General features: G+C 35.2%; 2 protein-coding genes across 2 annotated transcripts in view; one reads left to right on the top strand and one right to left on the bottom strand.

The window, feature by feature from the left end:
- LOC127853441 (transaldolase-like) overlaps nucleotides 1–5,214 on the bottom strand; it is a 29,975-nt gene extending 24,761 nt beyond the window's left edge. Inside the window, exon 1 of the mRNA XM_052387984.1 lies at nucleotides 5,025–5,214. Within this exon, the coding sequence (XP_052243944.1) occupies nucleotides 5,025–5,118 (94 nt within the window). The 5' untranslated portion in view covers nucleotides 5,119–5,214. The remainder of the gene's footprint in view (nucleotides 1–5,024) is intronic.
- A 4,096-nt stretch (nucleotides 5,215–9,310) lies between these two features.
- On the top strand, nucleotides 9,311–17,908 carry LOC127853440 (adhesion G protein-coupled receptor B2-like). The gene is made up of 12 exons (XM_052387983.1): nucleotides 9,311–9,384; nucleotides 12,475–12,572; nucleotides 13,515–13,612; nucleotides 13,991–14,093; nucleotides 15,323–15,470; nucleotides 15,623–15,692; nucleotides 15,844–15,910; nucleotides 16,371–16,456; nucleotides 16,745–16,871; nucleotides 17,110–17,151; nucleotides 17,355–17,484; nucleotides 17,638–17,908. Exons 1-11 carry the CDS (start codon nucleotides 9,321–9,323, stop codon nucleotides 17,478–17,480), a joined length of 1,029 nt encoding a protein of 342 aa, XP_052243943.1. The 5' UTR covers nucleotides 9,311–9,320; the 3' UTR covers nucleotides 17,481–17,484; nucleotides 17,638–17,908.
- Nucleotides 17,909–18,939: the final 1,031 nt, after the last annotated feature.

An 18,939-nucleotide genomic window follows, 5' to 3' on the forward strand; every position in this document is an offset into this window, starting at 1 on the left:
CCAAATATCAAGTTGCTATCTTCAATATTGCAAAAGTATTCATAAAATAAGCGATTTGGGCCACATTTATTTGACCTCTGACCTTGAAGAATGACCTTGACCTTTCACCACTCAAAATGTGCAGCCGCATGAGATACACATGCATGCCAAATATCAAGTTGCTATCTTCAATATTGCAAAAGTACTCATAAAATGAGCGATTTTGGCCACATATATTTGACCTCTGACCTTGAAGGATGACCTTGACCTTTCACCACTAAAAATGTGCAGCTCCATGAGATACACATGCATGCCAAATATCAAGTTGCTATCTTGAATATTGAAATACTGCAAAGTGTACATTAAATTAGCGATTTTGACCCATATATTTGACCTTTGACCTTGAAGGATGACCTTGACCTTGAGCTTTCACCACTCAAAATGTGCAGCTACATGAGATACATATGCATGCCAAATATCAAGTTGCTATCTTCAATATTGCAAAAGTTATTGCAAATGTTAAAGTTGGCGCAAACAGACAGACAGACAGACCAACCAACCAACCAACAGACAGGGCAAAAACAATATGTCCCCTACTACTATAGTGGGGGACATAAAAAGGTATGTCATGTTCAAACCAAAAAAGAGTTCGACTCAAATCAAAATCGACTGTTTTTGCACCTTCTTTTTTCGGCCGTTTTCTAGTGGATTGTAACCTTTTGCAGTACCATTATTTACTTTAATCTCTAACTTTATCCTATTTCAGGTATTTAATAGTGAACACCTATGCTTACCCTATCAATATCTCCACAGTATAAAACCAGAACAACAGTCTAAAGTGTAAAACATGCCTTCGAGGAAAATATGATGATTTATTTAGACAGGGACCTATACAGTATAGGTCCCTGGTTTAGAGAGTACAGACCTTCATGACTCGATTATTCATGACTCGATTATTTAGTTTATTGTAACCTTAACAATTTCTGACATCACGAGTCGCCTCCCTTGTTGGTTCATGCTACCAAAATGTTCTATTTTTAGAAACGGGAATTCCAAATCGTGACGAATGTGAATGGTTACAAAATGACATAACTATGAAAATAAATACGTAGAATTACATTATTTCACGCATACCATTATGCAACCATCCATTTTCTTTTCCGACTTGATACATTTACGGCATTCCACTTAATATTTTACAGACACAACACTTGTCCAGAATTTGCGCGAATCCATTAAATTCGATGCCACATTTAAACCATTAGCTCTACTCGTAACGTTAATTTCTGGCTCAAAGTAAATCATTTTAATTTCAATTAACACATCTCTATTACTTTCAAACTCTACTTCATTAAATCCATAGAAAGGCAGGGCAGATTCCATGTCATAAATCAGAAAACATTCATCGTACTCCGCTATTTTTTTTTTACAGATTTACAAAGAATGAAAGTGCTTTATGCCCCACTTCCTGTTGAGAATATGTTTATTTCTATTTATAATTGACCAATGAAATTCTACATATCCTTAAACCAGGGCCTAATGAATTTGACCTCTACCAGAACAGTAAACAAAGGAAATAGAAAGAAGTTGTGTGAGATCACTATCAACCAGAACAGAATTGTTTTACGAACGAAATTTGTTTTAGTTTCTTAGAAGGTTTTTTCACGTAAAACGGTCTTAGAAAAATTCACTAGAAACGGTGTCAGCAATATTCTTGGAAAAAAACGTTAGAAAAACGTTTCTAAATAAAAAAATGTTAGAATTACCATATACTATATTAAATAGATATTTCGCCTGATTTTTGATCAGGTAAGGCTTCATAATGGTCAACCGTTCCATGTCGGTTTTCGAAATGTAGCTCTAACATAAGCATAGTTGCGTAACCGCAACTATGCTAAAAACCACTCCTACTTGGGAGTTGAACTCAACAAAAAACTGAAATTTAATCTACACATCAACAACATCACCTCAAAGGCCTCCTTTGCCTTAGGTTTCTTGAAATGCAATCTAAAACATTGTCCTAAACAAGTCAAAGAATGCGCCTACCACACACTAGTGAGACTGAAATTGGAATACAGCTCTACAATTTGGAATCCTCAACAAAAAACACAAGTGTCACAAATTGAACAAATCCAACGTAATGCCGCCAGATTCGTACTTGGCAAACCGTTTAAATACCAGATCCCTAGTAGTGTAACATCAATGTTCCAGGAGTTGAATTGGCCTTCTTTGGAAAAAAGAAGAAACAACGCTGACTTACTACTTATGTATAAAGTTGTGCACAACCTAGTTGCAGTTCCAACATCAATTCTGCCTGTTCCATCAGCTCGACATGAGATGAAATTCATTCCTTCAGCGCTTCCGTTAGTGGACGTCCGGGCGTAAATTACGTCCGAAAACGGCAGTCGTACGTCCATTATGCAAATGGTGGAAGTCCCTTGGACGTCCGATAATCCGCATGTACGCTTTTTTCTAATACACAACACGTACAAATGTCAACAGTAAATCGGGTTATTCAGACAGTTAACTCCGCCTTAGAGCTACTGTTTTCAATGAATTTCACAGCGAGTGGCCAATATCGATTTTTCCAGCTGTCAATCAAAGTCTCTTGGTAAGCGCATCAGCCAATCAGCGCTCAGGCAGCCGAATACACCAGACCCCACAAAAAGCTGTATACAATAGCATTAGCGACCTCTGCGTTACGATGTGTTTATTAAGCAATCAAATATTTGAGTCTACGCTTTCCCCGAGTAAGAATGACGTGATGTCGTACATGAAGTCTAATTTTCGCATGATTTTCATATGAAATACACGAGAAATTTTTATTTGTTGCTAGAATTTTCGTAACTTTCCGTGAATAATAAAATCTGGAAATGATTTCGGATAACACGTTTGTTTATAAGCATTTGAAAATAAGCAGTCTGCAAAATTAACCCATCGCCTGATCGCCAATGCGATGAAATCTCGGCTCTGGCGATAGAAAAATTGTCTATCGATCGCCTGATTTGCGATGAAAAAAATCTGAAGACAGTTTGGAAATAAACCGACAAACAAGGGACAAAATTGTCACAATACCAGGTTTTCATTGTGAAAAAAAAATCTGATAAAGGGAGAAAACTCAAACTGAACTTTTGAAATGAACAAACAAAATTAACCCCCTTTGTAAGTTTGTTTTTAAAAAAAATCTATTTTTAGTCGTGGCGACCTTGACATTGGAGATATTGATGTGATTCTTTCGTGCGACACACCGTCCCATGATGGTGAACAAATGTGCCAAATGATTTTAAAATCTCACAATGAATGACATAGTTATGGCCAGGACAAGCTCATTTATGGCCATTTTTGACCTTTGAACTATTTTTAGTCGTGGCGACCTTGACATTGGAGATATTGATGTGATTCTTTCGTGCGACACACCGTCCCATGATGGTGAACAAATGTGCCAAATGATTTTAAAATCTCACAATGAATGACATAGTTATGGCCAGGACAAGCTCATTTATGGCCATTTTTGACCTTTGAACTCAAAGTGTGACCTTGACATATCGACGTAATTATTTCGCGCGACACACCGTCCAATGATGGTGAACAAATGTGCCAAATGATTTTAAAATCTGACAATGAACGACATAGTTATGGCCCGGACAAGCTTGTTCCGCCCGCCTGCCAGCCCGCCCGCCAGCCAGCCAGCCCGCCCGCATTCGCCAATCTAATAACCAGTTTTTTCCTTCGGAAAACCTGGTTAATAATAAATTCACGAAAATTCGTTCGCGTGCGCGATAATTTGACAACGAATTTAATAGTCTGCATTTCGGAAATTTTCGGTACCGATTTTCCCCGGTATTTTATTTATTTATTTCCGATTTGCTAGCAGATGGTACAGACATGAACTGCAACTGACGAAATATCTTCGCTAGTTTCCAAAAATCTTATAAGTCAAATGTCCGCCATCTTGAAATATTTTAAGTGTCGATTAGCAAAGTAAAGTAGTGCAATAGCATATTGTAAAGCAATATGTTAACCAAATTATATATTGCTTACGTATTTAATAAGTAATTGGTTTTCATTTTCTGCAGTCAAACAATGTGCACAGATTATTTCATGTGCAAAACAGATACATTTTTTCGTACAGTCGTTTTCGGATACAGTATTTGTCGTCGATCATTATTTACATGTAACATTTTAAATTCAGTCGTTGATTTTTCATAATTACTTAATATGAACAGTGCTCTATTTTCTCAGGGACCTATTTGTTTGTATAGGTCCCTGATTTTCTCAAATTGCGTCACGTGATTAACCCATGTTCAATGGGAATTCCCCCATCCCACAATTCAACTTGCGTAAAATGGCGGACGTTTGCGGACATCAATATTGTCCGTATTTTAGTTTTGAAAATAGAAATCGATATAATACTGGATTATCGGGTAATAGATAGAGTTAGAACATGTACGTATATTAAAATTCTAAAATGAAATCAGGACTTCAAAATGTATGTCTGGGACGTCCAAAATTTTAGGCTTGGAAGTCAGGACTTCCAACTTTTAAAATCTAACGGAAGCGCTGTTCCTTATCACTGTAAGATAAATGCTTATCAACATTCTTTCTTCCCGCGAGTTATTGTCCCGTGGAATCGCCTACCTGACCAAGTGCTTCAGCTAGATACAGTGGACAGTTTTAAGGCTGCTCTTCAGCCGGCAGTGGTGGTGTAATCGGCTATCATTAACAATGTAAAGTGTACATACAAGTTGAAAATTTTAAGTCACATTTTATTTTTGGATACAGTCAACCGCACCTTCACCCGATGTCCAATAGGATTTTGTGAAGTACCTCATCGAAGGAGGGCCGATAACATGAAAGTAAGGGATAACATTTGGTGGTGGATCCACCATTATTCGAAAAGGACTAAGCTTGTTTTGCTAGTTCTTATTCTTATCAACACACATTAGTAACATAAATCCCATATTGATACTAAGTTTTTTAGTTTGTAACTTCTAAAAATAAAAATGATGACTAACATGAAACTGACTTCAGTTACAAATTCCTACCATTTATGTCACCGGAATCAGCGACAACTGTCGTATGGGATTTCAACTGGTCCAAAGCAGACATTGCTACTTTCTTATGCACGGGTTCGGTCATTATGAGGTTGAATTGTCAATAGTTTATGAATGTAAATGACCGAACTACATCCGCAAGTACTATCTTCTCGGGGATTATATTAAGTAAACACCGGTTAGAAGAATGGTTATTTATCACTGATTGTTTTATGACAGTCAGGGACCAATATTCACCTTTTCATAGGTCTTTTCTTTAATTCGTATTCGCCGTAGTAAATGTATCAGATATATTCAAGAAAACATATGCATATGCATTCCTTTCTATATATAATATGGATCAATATTCGATTGAATTCGTTCAGTAATTTATTTAAAGAATAATTACGATAGATTTATGCTGCATTATATTCTTCTGGTAATTTACTATGTTTGCTCCTCAATATGGTCCTGTATAAAATTACTTCTTGAAATCCAAATAACAAGCATTAAAAGAGGCATTTCAAGAAGTGTTGGGTTGTCAGAAACACGTTTCTACAACTGCATTTTTTTTCCTTTTTCAAAAGCGTTTAGGTAAATAACCGTGCAAAGTTAAACATATGAAAAATAACATACATTTTGGGAAAAATGGTAACTTAATTTCAACCAAGTTCACACAAACAGCATTATATATATTTAATAACAATGTGAACGGAAAACCACTTTAAATACACACAGTATTTATACAGTAGGTACTTTCACTTCTTCATATTGTTAAAATCTAAAAACAGCATTAGATCTATATGTATTTAATAACATTGTAAACGGAAAACCACTTCAAATACACACAGTAATTATAGGCACGTTTATAGGTACGTCCGATATTTTCACTTCTTTATATTGTTAAAAAAGTCCGTTATACGAGGAAGGCTTTTAAAGCCACACACCGAGAAAATGCACTTTTAAAAGTTACTGTTATTAAGGAGTTGAGAATTACAACGAGTTGAACATAGATGATTTCATGATTTATGTTAACGGGAAATGTATATACAACATTTTTCTCTACTGTACCGCGTGGTGGTTTGAAAATAATACTTAATGCATTCGAACAACAAATTTGGTGTTAATAACATTGATTCAAACATATTTCCCTATGTGGCAAATTTCAAGTGATGTATTCATACAAGAACAGCAACACTACAACATCTTACTGTAATTTAAGACTTGGCTGATCTTCATATTAATGTCTGATTGTTTTATATAGTACATTTTTGTAAATAAAAGATGAGTGTACAACGTACACGAATTAGTGATGATGCTGGGTTTTGGTAAGCATTTAAATTAAATGTAAATTGACAGTCCCATAGTACTAAAGGTTTGTTTATTTCTTTTTTCAATTTACCGGTCTGCATTTTGGGACCTGAGATGGAAAGCGATAACAGGAATCCGCTCCTCGTCAAATTTCTGGACCTTACATATGTAAGCATTTAACGCTCAAAATTGGATGGCGTGCGGGTGTCTCTATACAGTAACTATCTATGAGTTTTCAATTGTTTTCAAAAACTGTAATATCGTAAAAACTAACACGACATTACCCGACCCCTTCGACGTCTTACGTCTTTGTAAGACAAAATATACAACAAATATATACAAGGTGCTGTACATTTCATAATTTGCGGTTGGTATGGTTTTATTTCTTATAAATTTATGTCAGAAAGATAGTGCCGATGGTGCTACGCAAAAGGCTTTCAACAAATATTGTCAAATATTCGGAATATTTAAAAAAACAATTGCATTTAATATTAAACAATAACATGTTAAACTAAACTTTCGCAAGCGTCCTTACGTAAAGCATATCTCTAAACAGTTACACAAATGCTTATTAAAATTAGTACGGCTATCAATTACATATACGAGTACAACTATTCTTTATTTAACATCATGCAAATAACGTGTGCAAATTTTCACTCATTACTGTTCATTTTAGTTAAGAAATTAATAGTTTTTACAACGTTTTTAATTAGTTCCGACTTTGACTGAAATAACGTCAATACACGATAGAGCCTTTATTTTGAGAAATTGATAAAACTTAGGGATATATATATATATATATATATATATATATATATATATATGACAAATTATTCAATTTATTTAAGCTATTTTGTGACCATAAAGTCCCACATTTTGAAACGCGTTTCATTCTAAGGCATTTCTGTTTTTGCAGTTTCAGCACACTAAACACATATCAAACCAATACTTAAAAGAACATTTAAAGAAAAAACACCGTCAAGATATATCATTGCACTAAATGTCAAAAGGTTTCCTTTTGACTTTTGCTATTTATGAATTCAGTTGTCGCTGTCTTTAAACTCAACAAGCACATACATGAAACACAATCAGATATAGAACTCTTAGAATGTGATGAACGATTTTCCGGTTACAAGTTTCAGATTGCGATCTAATCTGAATGTATTTGCGGAAGGGAAACATCAGCCAGGAAATTGCCGTAAATATTTAAACTTAATAGAATATATTTCTGTTCTCTTTAATTTATCATGGTCGGCTTAAAAACTTTCTGTTGGGGTCGGGCGTAAACTTTGACCATTTGTAAGCAGCTAACACTATAACACATTTAAAATTGCTCTTGTCAGAGATAAGAATATGACGCTGCGTTTAAAATGAATCAATGGAGAGAAAAGATTTACTGACCTTAAAACACAGACAACCGATAATTTATATTAATGATTTTTTTTTCAGTTCTATCTAATTTCACTGTGGACAAGAATACCAATAAAGCATTGAAACGCTACTGGCCGATTGTGCTCATATGTGTGTTCTAAATAAACATATATGAGTTTGTTCTTTCTACACCATCCGACGTCTAAGACAGTTCATAAATATGTCATTATATTTATCATTATATAATGAAACTTCACTGATTCCCGAAACGGATTTGTAAAAAAAGACCGTTTCGTGGTGTCTTCGCGACGATCTGGGACAACACCCTGTCTAATCGAAACACTTCTGCAACCATATTAAAACGTTTTGGTGGCTAATCGGCATTAACAATCAAGTTGAAAGCTGAACGTTTTAATATCTGGACGACGAATGTTCCACTCGGGAAGGTTTTATATCGGTAACCTTCTACCAAGACTCTTTATGTTTTATTCCTACGAACAGATAATACAGGATGCAAAATGGCAGTATCATGCTGCACGAAGATCCGAAGGCCTGTCTTATGAATACATGGGAAGCCGTCGCTAGTATCTCGACATCTTCAGAAAGCATTCTTTATATGTTATCCACACTGATCGGACCAGAACTCCTCCACTCCAAAGTTGCCGAGATACTAGCGACGGGTTCAAGACTATTCCGAACAGTTCAACATCATTTTTCCGAACATCCCTAAACCTTCCCGAATGAAACATTCGCTGTCCAAACTTAAAAACGTGTTTTTGACACCAACATTTTTTTCAATTCCGAACAGGCACAGAAGAATCAGGAAGTTTGCAGAAGGACAAAAATGGTTCAAATTTGGAATGGTCCTTGATCGTCGCGAAGATCCCCCGAAACATTCCGATTTCGCTAAAGTCGCAAGTGCATGGCAGCTAGGTTTAAGTCCTTTAGTAGTAAAAATGTTTGTTTCTTTGTAAAAAGTCACATGTTTAAACAAATAAGAATAATATTCCGTTTAATATGCTCATATATATATGGCCCAGCAATTTTAGTGTGTGTGTGTGTGTGTGTGTGTGTGTGTGTGTGTGTGTGTGTGTGTGTGTGTGTGTGTGTGTGTGTGTGTAGGGGAAGGGGGGCTAAGCTTGGCCTGAAGGTTTCATTAGGCTAACTTACAGCCACGATATGACTGCAATACTGTTGAACAAGGGAAAAATCCAAAACACAATAAATACATTTTTTAAAAATTATGAAAACATTGATACAAATTAAACAAAAGCTCAAAGTTCAAAATATAGCAGCTTTGGGCACTTATATTGGAAACTATTTTCTAAACTTGTTTGTGGTATAACTTTTTTATTTGGATTCATTATCGTTTTACCATGAACTATACTTATTCGAGAACATTTTAACATTTTGATGATGGCGTATTTTAGTTTAAGAGGGGTTTTACTGCTTATACGGAACTAAAAGTAAAGAAACTTGTTGTATTGAGTTACTCTTACTATGATTTAATTTCTCAATGTCAACTGCTTCATGCGGAAACAAATGCGTACACTTCTGAAGTGCAAAAAGAAAGCTTGTTTTCTTGAAACAAGGTTTCAATTGAGCGTTGGAGCGAAACGAGTAAAGATGTTGCATTGTAAATATATTATGCTAAGTTTTGTGATTTCACTCGCTGAGGGCCAAGGGACAGGTAAGTGATATATTTAATTTGGCTCAACATGTGCATGTGCATTTTTAACAAAATTTTAACTTTCTTGCATATACATCTAATTGTAAAATGACTTATATAAATTACATAATCAACTCAACGCGCCAATTTTGAGTATTGGTTTACATATTTGTTGTATTCTTTAAAACTTAGAAACAGGGTTTGAAAACAATGACGAAACCCAAATTGATAGTGCCGACGAATCATTAGATAGATCAGGGTCCTGTGCTTTCAAAGTTCTTGAGCAACTAGATGATCAGTATGTTCATGAAATGTATATCGACTTGTTCGGATGTAAATAAGTATTTGTAATAAAACCCGCCATTTGCCGAAAGACCGGTAGCAGGGTATCGATGAAACGATAATTACAACAAAGTAGGAGGAGGACGTGCTTCTACTTGCATCGGAACCACATAAGCCTTTAGTGAGCTAGAAGATAAGTGAGTCAACCGATAAACACATTTGGTACAATTCGTAATATAGGGTATACCTTAATCGAATTACTACGGGGCCGAGGTGATGTTAACACGCTTATCTGGGTTGTCCTGATTGGCCCGGCTCAGGTCGGGTGTCAGGCGGGAGGTAATTGCACATTTGGTAGTGGGTCGTCAAACCCACATGCGATGTCAGCACGTGACCGCCTCGGGCGGGACTTCAGTCGTCATGTGTGAAAGACGCAATTCTGTTAGGAAAGGTATTGTTAATTACCTTCACGGGCGGCATTGCACAAACTTGACCTACCTCTTCGGTTCGCGAGAACAATTAAAGGTCGGACTAGACCATGGCGTGCTACTGTAACTGCTCATTGACTGCACTCAGTAACAGGGTCACTCAGATTATGTTCGATTGTTTAGCGAAAGATGGTTACTCAAAGCATAACAGTGTTCTGCAATGGAATTTGTCACGCGTGAAAAGGTCTTATCTGAAAGTGTAACTTGAAACAAAGACCTATAGATAACATAGGTCTTTGCTTGAAATGACGGAACTTTGGTGACGAATGACGTAACAATTACCACAATGAAAGAAAGTACAACGGTTCTATGCGCACCTGTGACTAGCTGTCCATTAAATTTCACTCCCAGCACATGGGTCCTTTATTCGTTCATATTTATATTACACATTTTTACTTATATCCAATTTTAAAATCTAATTTATTGACGATCTATTCATTTAAAGCTCGAATGTATGTTGTGCACAGTTTTGTCAACAAGGCATTTGAATTGAACTGCTAGGGATAATAATGAAAGACTCTTGTTGTGAAAAGAGTTTAGATTGAAAATTATTTCGTCTTCCTCTGTCGTTTCATCCAGTATCTTCAAAACGGATATAAGGTACTATTTTTGCTTGATATGATACTACACCATGCAGTCTTTCAGCGATTATAAGAATACAGATCTATAGAAAAAAGCAAAGAAATCTTATTACTATCGACCGACCCAACCTAGCTGTTATTCAGCTGTGTGTAGAATATCTTGTTTTATGTTCATATGAAGCATATTATTGATATTTTATAAAAAAAAGTCCCATTTGTCGTGTTTAAATTTTTTTATAAATCCTCTGAAATGGTCAAACGTAATCACATGTACTGTCGCCAGCTTAACAACATATTCTGGACTTTTTTTTAAAGAGTATAAACGTAAAAATCCGTTTCAGTTGTAACACAAGAGCTCCAGATATGGTTTTTTGCATCAAATACATGTTTTTAGCAACACACGTATGTGTACGTCGTACTGTATGATAGATATACCATCGTACCAACATCATTAAAAATATATTTTTCTTAAAAAGGGATATACAACGAGGACGTTTCCTTCAATCAACAGGAAATATTTAAAAGGGGATAATATTATGCTTGATGGATAAAGTAAGATAGTAAGAGACTGACTTATATAATGTCTTTGCAGTTACAGTTACTATTTATTTTTTAATTTTGTAGTTGATTTATTTCAACCAGTTTTTTTTTGTGTAAAAAGTTTACGATTACGTTTTGCTTATTTTGTATTTTTCTTTGCTTTCGTTGCATAAAAGCAAAAAATCACCACAATTGATTGATAATTTTACATTTTTCATAATTGTATGAAATAGAATAAAGATATTGTTATTAACCAAAAAAAAATATGTTTACAGAACTCCCTTCATGGACGTTGTGACGAATTATACATACCACTACACCCTTTTGTACATTTAACTTTTATTTAAAATGCATTATTGAAGTTACTTATTTAGCCTATTGTTATCTTTGTTTAATGACGTAGTAAATGTAACTGTAGTTTTGATATTATGTGTGGTTTGCATGATCAATTAACCAATCGCTAGAACATGTTTCGTCGAACCGACGAGTTGTCTGCTGCTGCTCCTTACAGAAGTCGCAATGATGCTTTGCTCACCATCAAACCTTTTATTGACTTACACACCAGTACACTTAAAATCGCCCGCATCAAAACGGATTGGCATTCTATACATAGATGGTGACGTCACTACGTTATTATCACCTCTATACTAAGACGCATCACGTTCCCCTGGTTTGGGGAATTATGCTTCCGCCAAAGTAGTTCTGCGTAGGAATGAAAATGTTAATAATGAAAGAAAAATCGTTCTTTATTGTGTGTTTAAAACGTTAAGTTGTTTAAAGAAATGTTATTTAATTAATGTTTAAATGTGGTTTTGAATCTCTATTGAGACTGATATCGATTATCAGAAGCACGATTACCTGAACTTCTTTCGCTTTCACTTTTCACTCGTAAAAGAAGTGCTACCCACAATTCCTTTCGCGTAAGTACACAGGTCAGTAAGACCGGTGTGTACACAATGAGCGGATTGGGAACGATCTAGCCGTCAGTCTGTCAGTCTCTCGTACTTCAGGATAAAATATTTGATCCTTTATTATCACGTTCGCTGCATATTTATTGTACCATTGGAGGATTTTCATGACACATATCGAGTTCATAGAGACGATGTGTAGAAGGCATGAGGCTGTCATGCTTAAGGTCTATGTCATGTTAGCCTCTATACTTTCTTGTCCGATCCATATCACCTATACCAAGGCCATCTATATTATTATTGATATTTCAGGTTGTGAGAGTGGTGGATTTCTATGTGAAAGTGGAGCTGCACTGGAATCAGAAGGATCAGGGGACGTTGATCTGCCTGCAGATGTTAATCAAGTCGTTGTATAAAGTCATTTACGTATTTGATTAGAGATCTCTGTCATTTGTGTATATAACGTTTTGCATAATTGTTAACCGCAGTATTGCATTTTTACTTCTGGCCAGAATACAACGTCTATCCACGCTAATTCTCCATAAATCGTTCCCATAATAAAATAAACAGTTTCGGGAAAGCTTTCGGGGAAGCTTCCGTATTAAAAGGAGTTGCGAACTACGCAACGATATTTAACTAGGGCAAAGCGATACCTACACTAGTCACATGTATGAACATAAATTATATTGGATCCATTACTGTGATATGGTCTGTACATAGTTGGTCTATTAGCGTTATCAGTAACCAGTTATAATACAAGTTACCCTCTATTGATGGTTTACCATCAGGCTCTGTGCATAGTTGGTCTTTAGATACAACACACAATATTTCAAAAACGAACAAAACAATATTCACGTTGCATCAACAGACGATTAGTCTTATTATGACTACCGGTCCTTTATTTATGGTAGTTAACCAATTGCTAACAATAAGGAACAGGAACACAATGCACGCAAAACGTAAAGCAAACATTATTAAAATTATGGTTGCCGCAAAAACATAGTTACTGAAAAGCAAAGCATAACGTTGTTGGTTCGAACCGGTTTTATGGCACCCAAAGCCCTGACTTGGGGTAGATTTATTAACAAAACTTACAAAATTAAAATAAGCCGCACAGCATCACAATTCTTATCAAAACGGAAGAAAACAGAACATCTTTGAGTTTCAGTACCATTTAACTATTCATTGGTGAACGTAAACCATACTACCAAGGTTGTTCCTTTCTGAGGCAAAATGTTGAAATTCAACACAAACAACTATCAAGTACATATTGTATTTAAATTAAAAGTTTCAAATACATATCATCATGTGGTTAACAAAGCACTCGTCATGAACATGATCTTGATTTTTAGGTTGCCCCACAGGCTCTAAGTACCGTCACCGTGGTTGGTTGTATTCTGTCAATGGTTGGTCTTCTATCTACAGCAGTCACATATCTCTACTTCTGGAGGCAAGTTACGGAACAGTTGTCTTTACTTTTTAGAAATTCAAGCTATAAAGAAACGAAATAGTGATCCATTTGATTATTATTAAATACTAAGACGAATATAGGGCACATACTTGTTTTAATTTATTTTGAGTTAGTTATATTTGCGGAAATATTTCTTAAGTTTGTAAGCATGATTTGTCAATGCTGACAATACTTTCAATTACACTGAATTCAATTGGTATGTGTATAAATTGGATTATCAAATGTACAGGTTGCGAGAGGTGGGTGTACTTATTTGCGTGTGAGCCATTGTCTCATATTGGCATCACAAATACTCCACATCTTAAAATGTTTTCATTTTTTATAGCATGTAATACAATTACTATGTTTTCTGTTCAGGTTGGTGAAGTCTATCCGGGCTTTGCTGTTGATCAACCTTTGTGCCGTTCTCTTCATTGCCTACCTAATATTCTTAATAGGGATACATCGCACAGAGAATATGGTAAAAACGTCGTCCAAATGATGCTCTATACACAGTGTTTTCATAAAATATTTTCCATTGCGCATCATAACCATGTTGAATATCTTGATTTGTAAGTTTTATGAATGCATATCAGAGTTTGATCAAAATTGACATGATTTTAAAATACACATCAATTCATTATTTTACATACGCACGGCCACAGGTAGTTTGCGTGTGGCTATGATATTAATTAGTGAAAACATCATTTTTAATGATAAATTATCATATTAAAACGAAAATTTAAATTTTGTGGACAAAATCACTATCAAATATATATACCAAGGTATGCAACTCAAAATCACCCCAAAACGGGGTACATCGCTTTGAACAGCCATATCTTCATCAATTGTGCAGCGATTTTCACGATCTTGGTCTTATTCAACGAAAAAATGAATTCCCTTTCTGGAAATGTATATGTCTTGCATTTGTTTTACAAATGCTGGGTCAACTTTTAAGAAATAACACGATACACAACTCGCATGACCCAGTTGACAATGATCATGCAGTCTTTAAGACTGAAATCTTCACGGAGTAAAGGGCATCTTCCCTACAAAGTTCATGTACCTCGATACCATATTTCAATAAAACGTATGAAAAAAAAACCGTTCTTGTCGTTACATTATGCATCAAGACTAACTGTCCAGCGCTGTTTGAATCCTTTGTTTACATACATTTAAACTAACTGACATTTTAAACAAACGAGTGATTTCATTGGTCCAATGCGGAGGTGTGTCTTTACAACTGGAGATTTCATTCATAAAGACTGCATGATCATTGTCAACTGGGTCATGCGAGTTGTGTATCGTGTTATTTCTTAAAAGTTGACCAAGCATTTGAAAAAATATTTCAAGACATATACATTTCCAGAAAGAAAATTCATTTCTGCGTTGAATAAGACCGAGATCGTGAAAATCGCTGCACAATTGATGAAGTTAGGCTGTTCAAAGCGATGCACCCCGTTTTGGGGTGATTTTGAGTTGCATACCTTGTTATATATATATATATATGATAGTGATTTTTTTTCAGAAAAGATAATTTTTCGTTATAATATGATTATTTAACACTCAAAATGATGTTTTCACTAATTAATATCATAGCCACACGCAAACCACCTGTGCGCACGGCATACTATTATTATGCGCTTATAAATATTAGCAACATTTTTTTAACTACTCGTCATCTCATGAAAGTTTGCCCTAAAATGACAGACCTCGTGCACCGCCGTGGCGGTGTTGCTACACTACGTATATCTCGTGGTCTTCTTCGTGATGTTGGCGAAGGGAGGAGTGATTACATTGATGGTGCTGAGGCCACTCGGCAAAAAAAACGTTCCTATATTTCTGGCTGCCACGTATGGTGTGTATAACTCCACTATTTCGATTCGGTCGATTGTTTGCATTGATGTATTAAGAATGTTAGAAACTGTTTATATGACGTTTTTAATGCCTGTATCCGATATTCATGCAATATAATATGTCATACCAATCTATATTATATTAACATTAAAGGAATACCGCTCATAATCGTCGCAATATCAATGGGAGCGACTCGACTCATAGGATATGGCAACGAACGATTGTGAGTAGTTAATAATCGCAATTTTCCATACATCGTATTTAATATGTATTTCTTGAACGCCTGTCTTATTGATTGCTGTTTACTGTCAGGTTTTCATTGCCATTCTTTAAAGAGTACATTTAGTATTGGTTACTTTTTCATGAATATTAAGCTGTTGGTTGACGATGGAATCTGGTCTCTTTTGGGCCTTTGCTGGACCTGTCCTGACCATTGTCGCGGTAAGTATACCTACACGTGTTACATCTATAGTTTTTGCATTTGTTCGTCGACACGGTCGTAATGCGTCCTCTATGGGCCTCTGTTCTACCTTCTTTGGTTCTTGTCATCTCATGGAAAGAAGATCTATATGCATTACACTTGTTTGTTGACGGTTGAATCGGTATCTTCTTGGCGGTAAGAAACACGCCTCATGTGTCTTCATGTGGTCATGCAGGTGCAGTTTACATGTATTGGTGTACTAACAATGAAACAAATAATTTCAAAGAATATACAGTTTATTATATTCATGCATAATGCAGTTTGAATATGGGAATTAAGGACGTGAAGATAGTAAATACTGTATTGGTTTCAATTGTATTTATACATTCAACGTTGAGACTCAAATATAGGTAAAAAATACATATATACATGCATCGTATGTAAGTATTGTTTAGCTGAATCCGAATGTCGTCTTTCCAGACAAACACAATTATTATGGTGCTCGTTTTGAAGCAGCTCTTTGGAGTGTCCGCCATGGCCAAGAGAACTGATGTAGAGCAAATCAAGTGAGTTCTTTAAACGACAAAGTGTGGATGTGATAAACTATATTTTCTTATTATGCAAACCCAATATCTTTTAAATGTTTTAATTTGTAACTAGATAACGGATGACAATCATGGGAACTTGGAAATCTTTCTTACTGAAAATTATGCATCACTTTTTTGTACGGCAGATTTGTTTCAAAACGTGGAAAATACACAACCAAAGCTATAAATTCATTTACCAATCATTCCAAATTTAATTGATAATATCTAACATTAACATCACACCCTGTCTCCTTTCTATTCCTACAGGACAGGTGTACGTAGCATGTGCGTTCTGCTGCCGGTGCTGGGTTTCACATGTCTGTTCGGCCTTTTCGCCGTACACAGGGACAAGCTCGTCTTCCAGCACTTGTTCGCCATCTGCAACATCTTGCAGGTCAGTGGTGTTAAGAATGATTGGGACATGTCACATGACATTTAAAGAGTTTTTTGCGCTTCTTTTTCTTGTATTCGTGTTTTTGCATAATGTTATTGCCCATATGAATTACGCTTGCTTTCTGATAAATGCACTTTTGAATTATGAATGTACATGTATTGATTGAAAATGTATGAATTTTGAATCTATTTAATTAAATATTTTCATGTTGAGTTAGTCCACAATTGCTTTGTTGCAGGGATTTCTGACATTTCTAGTGCACTGTGTCTTTGATAGAAAGGTGGGTATTAAGTTGAAAACGTATAAACAATCAGAATTAATATAGATGTCTAAACATTGTCTAAATATTGCAATAATAGATATTCCTTAAAGTTTCTAATAGAATTTAAACCTCAAAGTATTCACTCGAAATTTGTTCCGACATTTCCACGTATTAGTGTTAGATTGTTTCTTATCACAACATCACAATATATACTCTAAAAGATTCGCGACGCGGTTCGAGAGACCCGTATCCCGTGGCTCACAAGAACTGCAGAAATGCGTACAGGAGCGACGGAGATGAACACTTACTCAATGAAGGCCTGTGCTGGAAATACCAAGGAAACATGATTTGGTTAGTAAATGTTAAATTGTTTATTTCGTTGAAAAACCCGCTTACGGCATTGACTTTTTGCATATATATATATATATATATATGTCATGAAGTGAAGTTTTATTAACCATTTTGTTTTCAGAAAATGTTTTAATTGTTTGATTTATTTTTCAGAAGTCAATCTCTAAAAAAGACAGTCGAAAGAATAACTGAAGAGTTACCATTGTTTAACATGTTTTCTGATTTTTCAATTTTCCTATTTTCAAATTCATGTACATGATCTTTTGTTATCGTTATCTAACTGTAGTCCAACCTGTTGATGCATTCTTGATTTCATTAAAAACTTTAGAAATATTTGAACTTTTGATATTGTTGTTGTTGTTGTTTTTGTTTAGCAAAACTCCATAACAAGTGTTAAGCGTGAACTTAATGTACCTGATATTAATAAATTTATCTACTACAACCGGTACATTAAAAAATAAATCGAAAAATCTCTTTCTATCTTTTGTTTTTTTCGACATAGATTAGAGTTTGAAAATAAACAAAACAAATATTTTGTGTGTCAAATATTGAAACAACATGTCGCATTTACCTGACACTTAAATACAATATTGCATCTTGATCAGCAGTACACAACATGACTTGATGGTAATGGCGACTTGTTGCTTGTTTAAAAAAAATTAAGTCCGAAATGTAAGAATTGTTTAGCGCAAATTGTTGTAATATCATTAATAATAACGTGAACACAAACATTGAAACAATGTGCAGTTAAATAATATTTGCGTTTACTGGATCAGCATGCAGGGTGCACAGGCTAGTATGGGAGGATACTTTACTCACATGAATTAAGCCCGGTTTTCCCAAAACGTCGCTCATTATTATTTTTTGTTTGCAGTGAACTTCACGGTTTAAGTTCTATTTTTTGTTATTCACAAAGCTGTTGTATATACAACAATCATGGACTCCGCCAAGCGTCTGATAAATGGTATAAACAACAGCTACTCGACTTCCTATACAAACGTACATGTAAACGAATAAAGCATACTCAGAATACCACATATACAATCCTTTACACAAATGGAAAAGGCTGAAGAGCATTAATACGCTTTTTGTATCCCACGCTTCTCGACTATTATTTCTTGTTTGATGTATAGCAATACTACGTTTGTTTAAGAGGAGACATAAACTAAGGATAATCAAAGCTTTTACCGCGCCTGTAAAGGTATGCTCTTAATATTGGAGTGCTGCTCTTAATCGTTATGCGTACAAGGAGTCAATTTCCTTGGCACAAACTGATTGTTGCAAGTATGTTCAAAGATGCGGTAGAAAAAAAAAGACACGATGATGATGTTAAAAGCGCCCATGTTCGATAGTTCAATAGGGAAATAAGGATCGAAAGTGGCGCTGTTTTACTTATAAATTGTGAATTTACATAGTAAAAAATGTATCTATGAGAGAAAAAGACTTAAATTGTAT

The sequence above is a fragment of the Dreissena polymorpha genome, chromosome 12, assembly GCF_020536995.1.
Source record: "Dreissena polymorpha isolate Duluth1 chromosome 12, UMN_Dpol_1.0, whole genome shotgun sequence".
Classification (NCBI taxonomy): Eukaryota; Metazoa; Mollusca; class Bivalvia; order Myida; family Dreissenidae; genus Dreissena; species Dreissena polymorpha.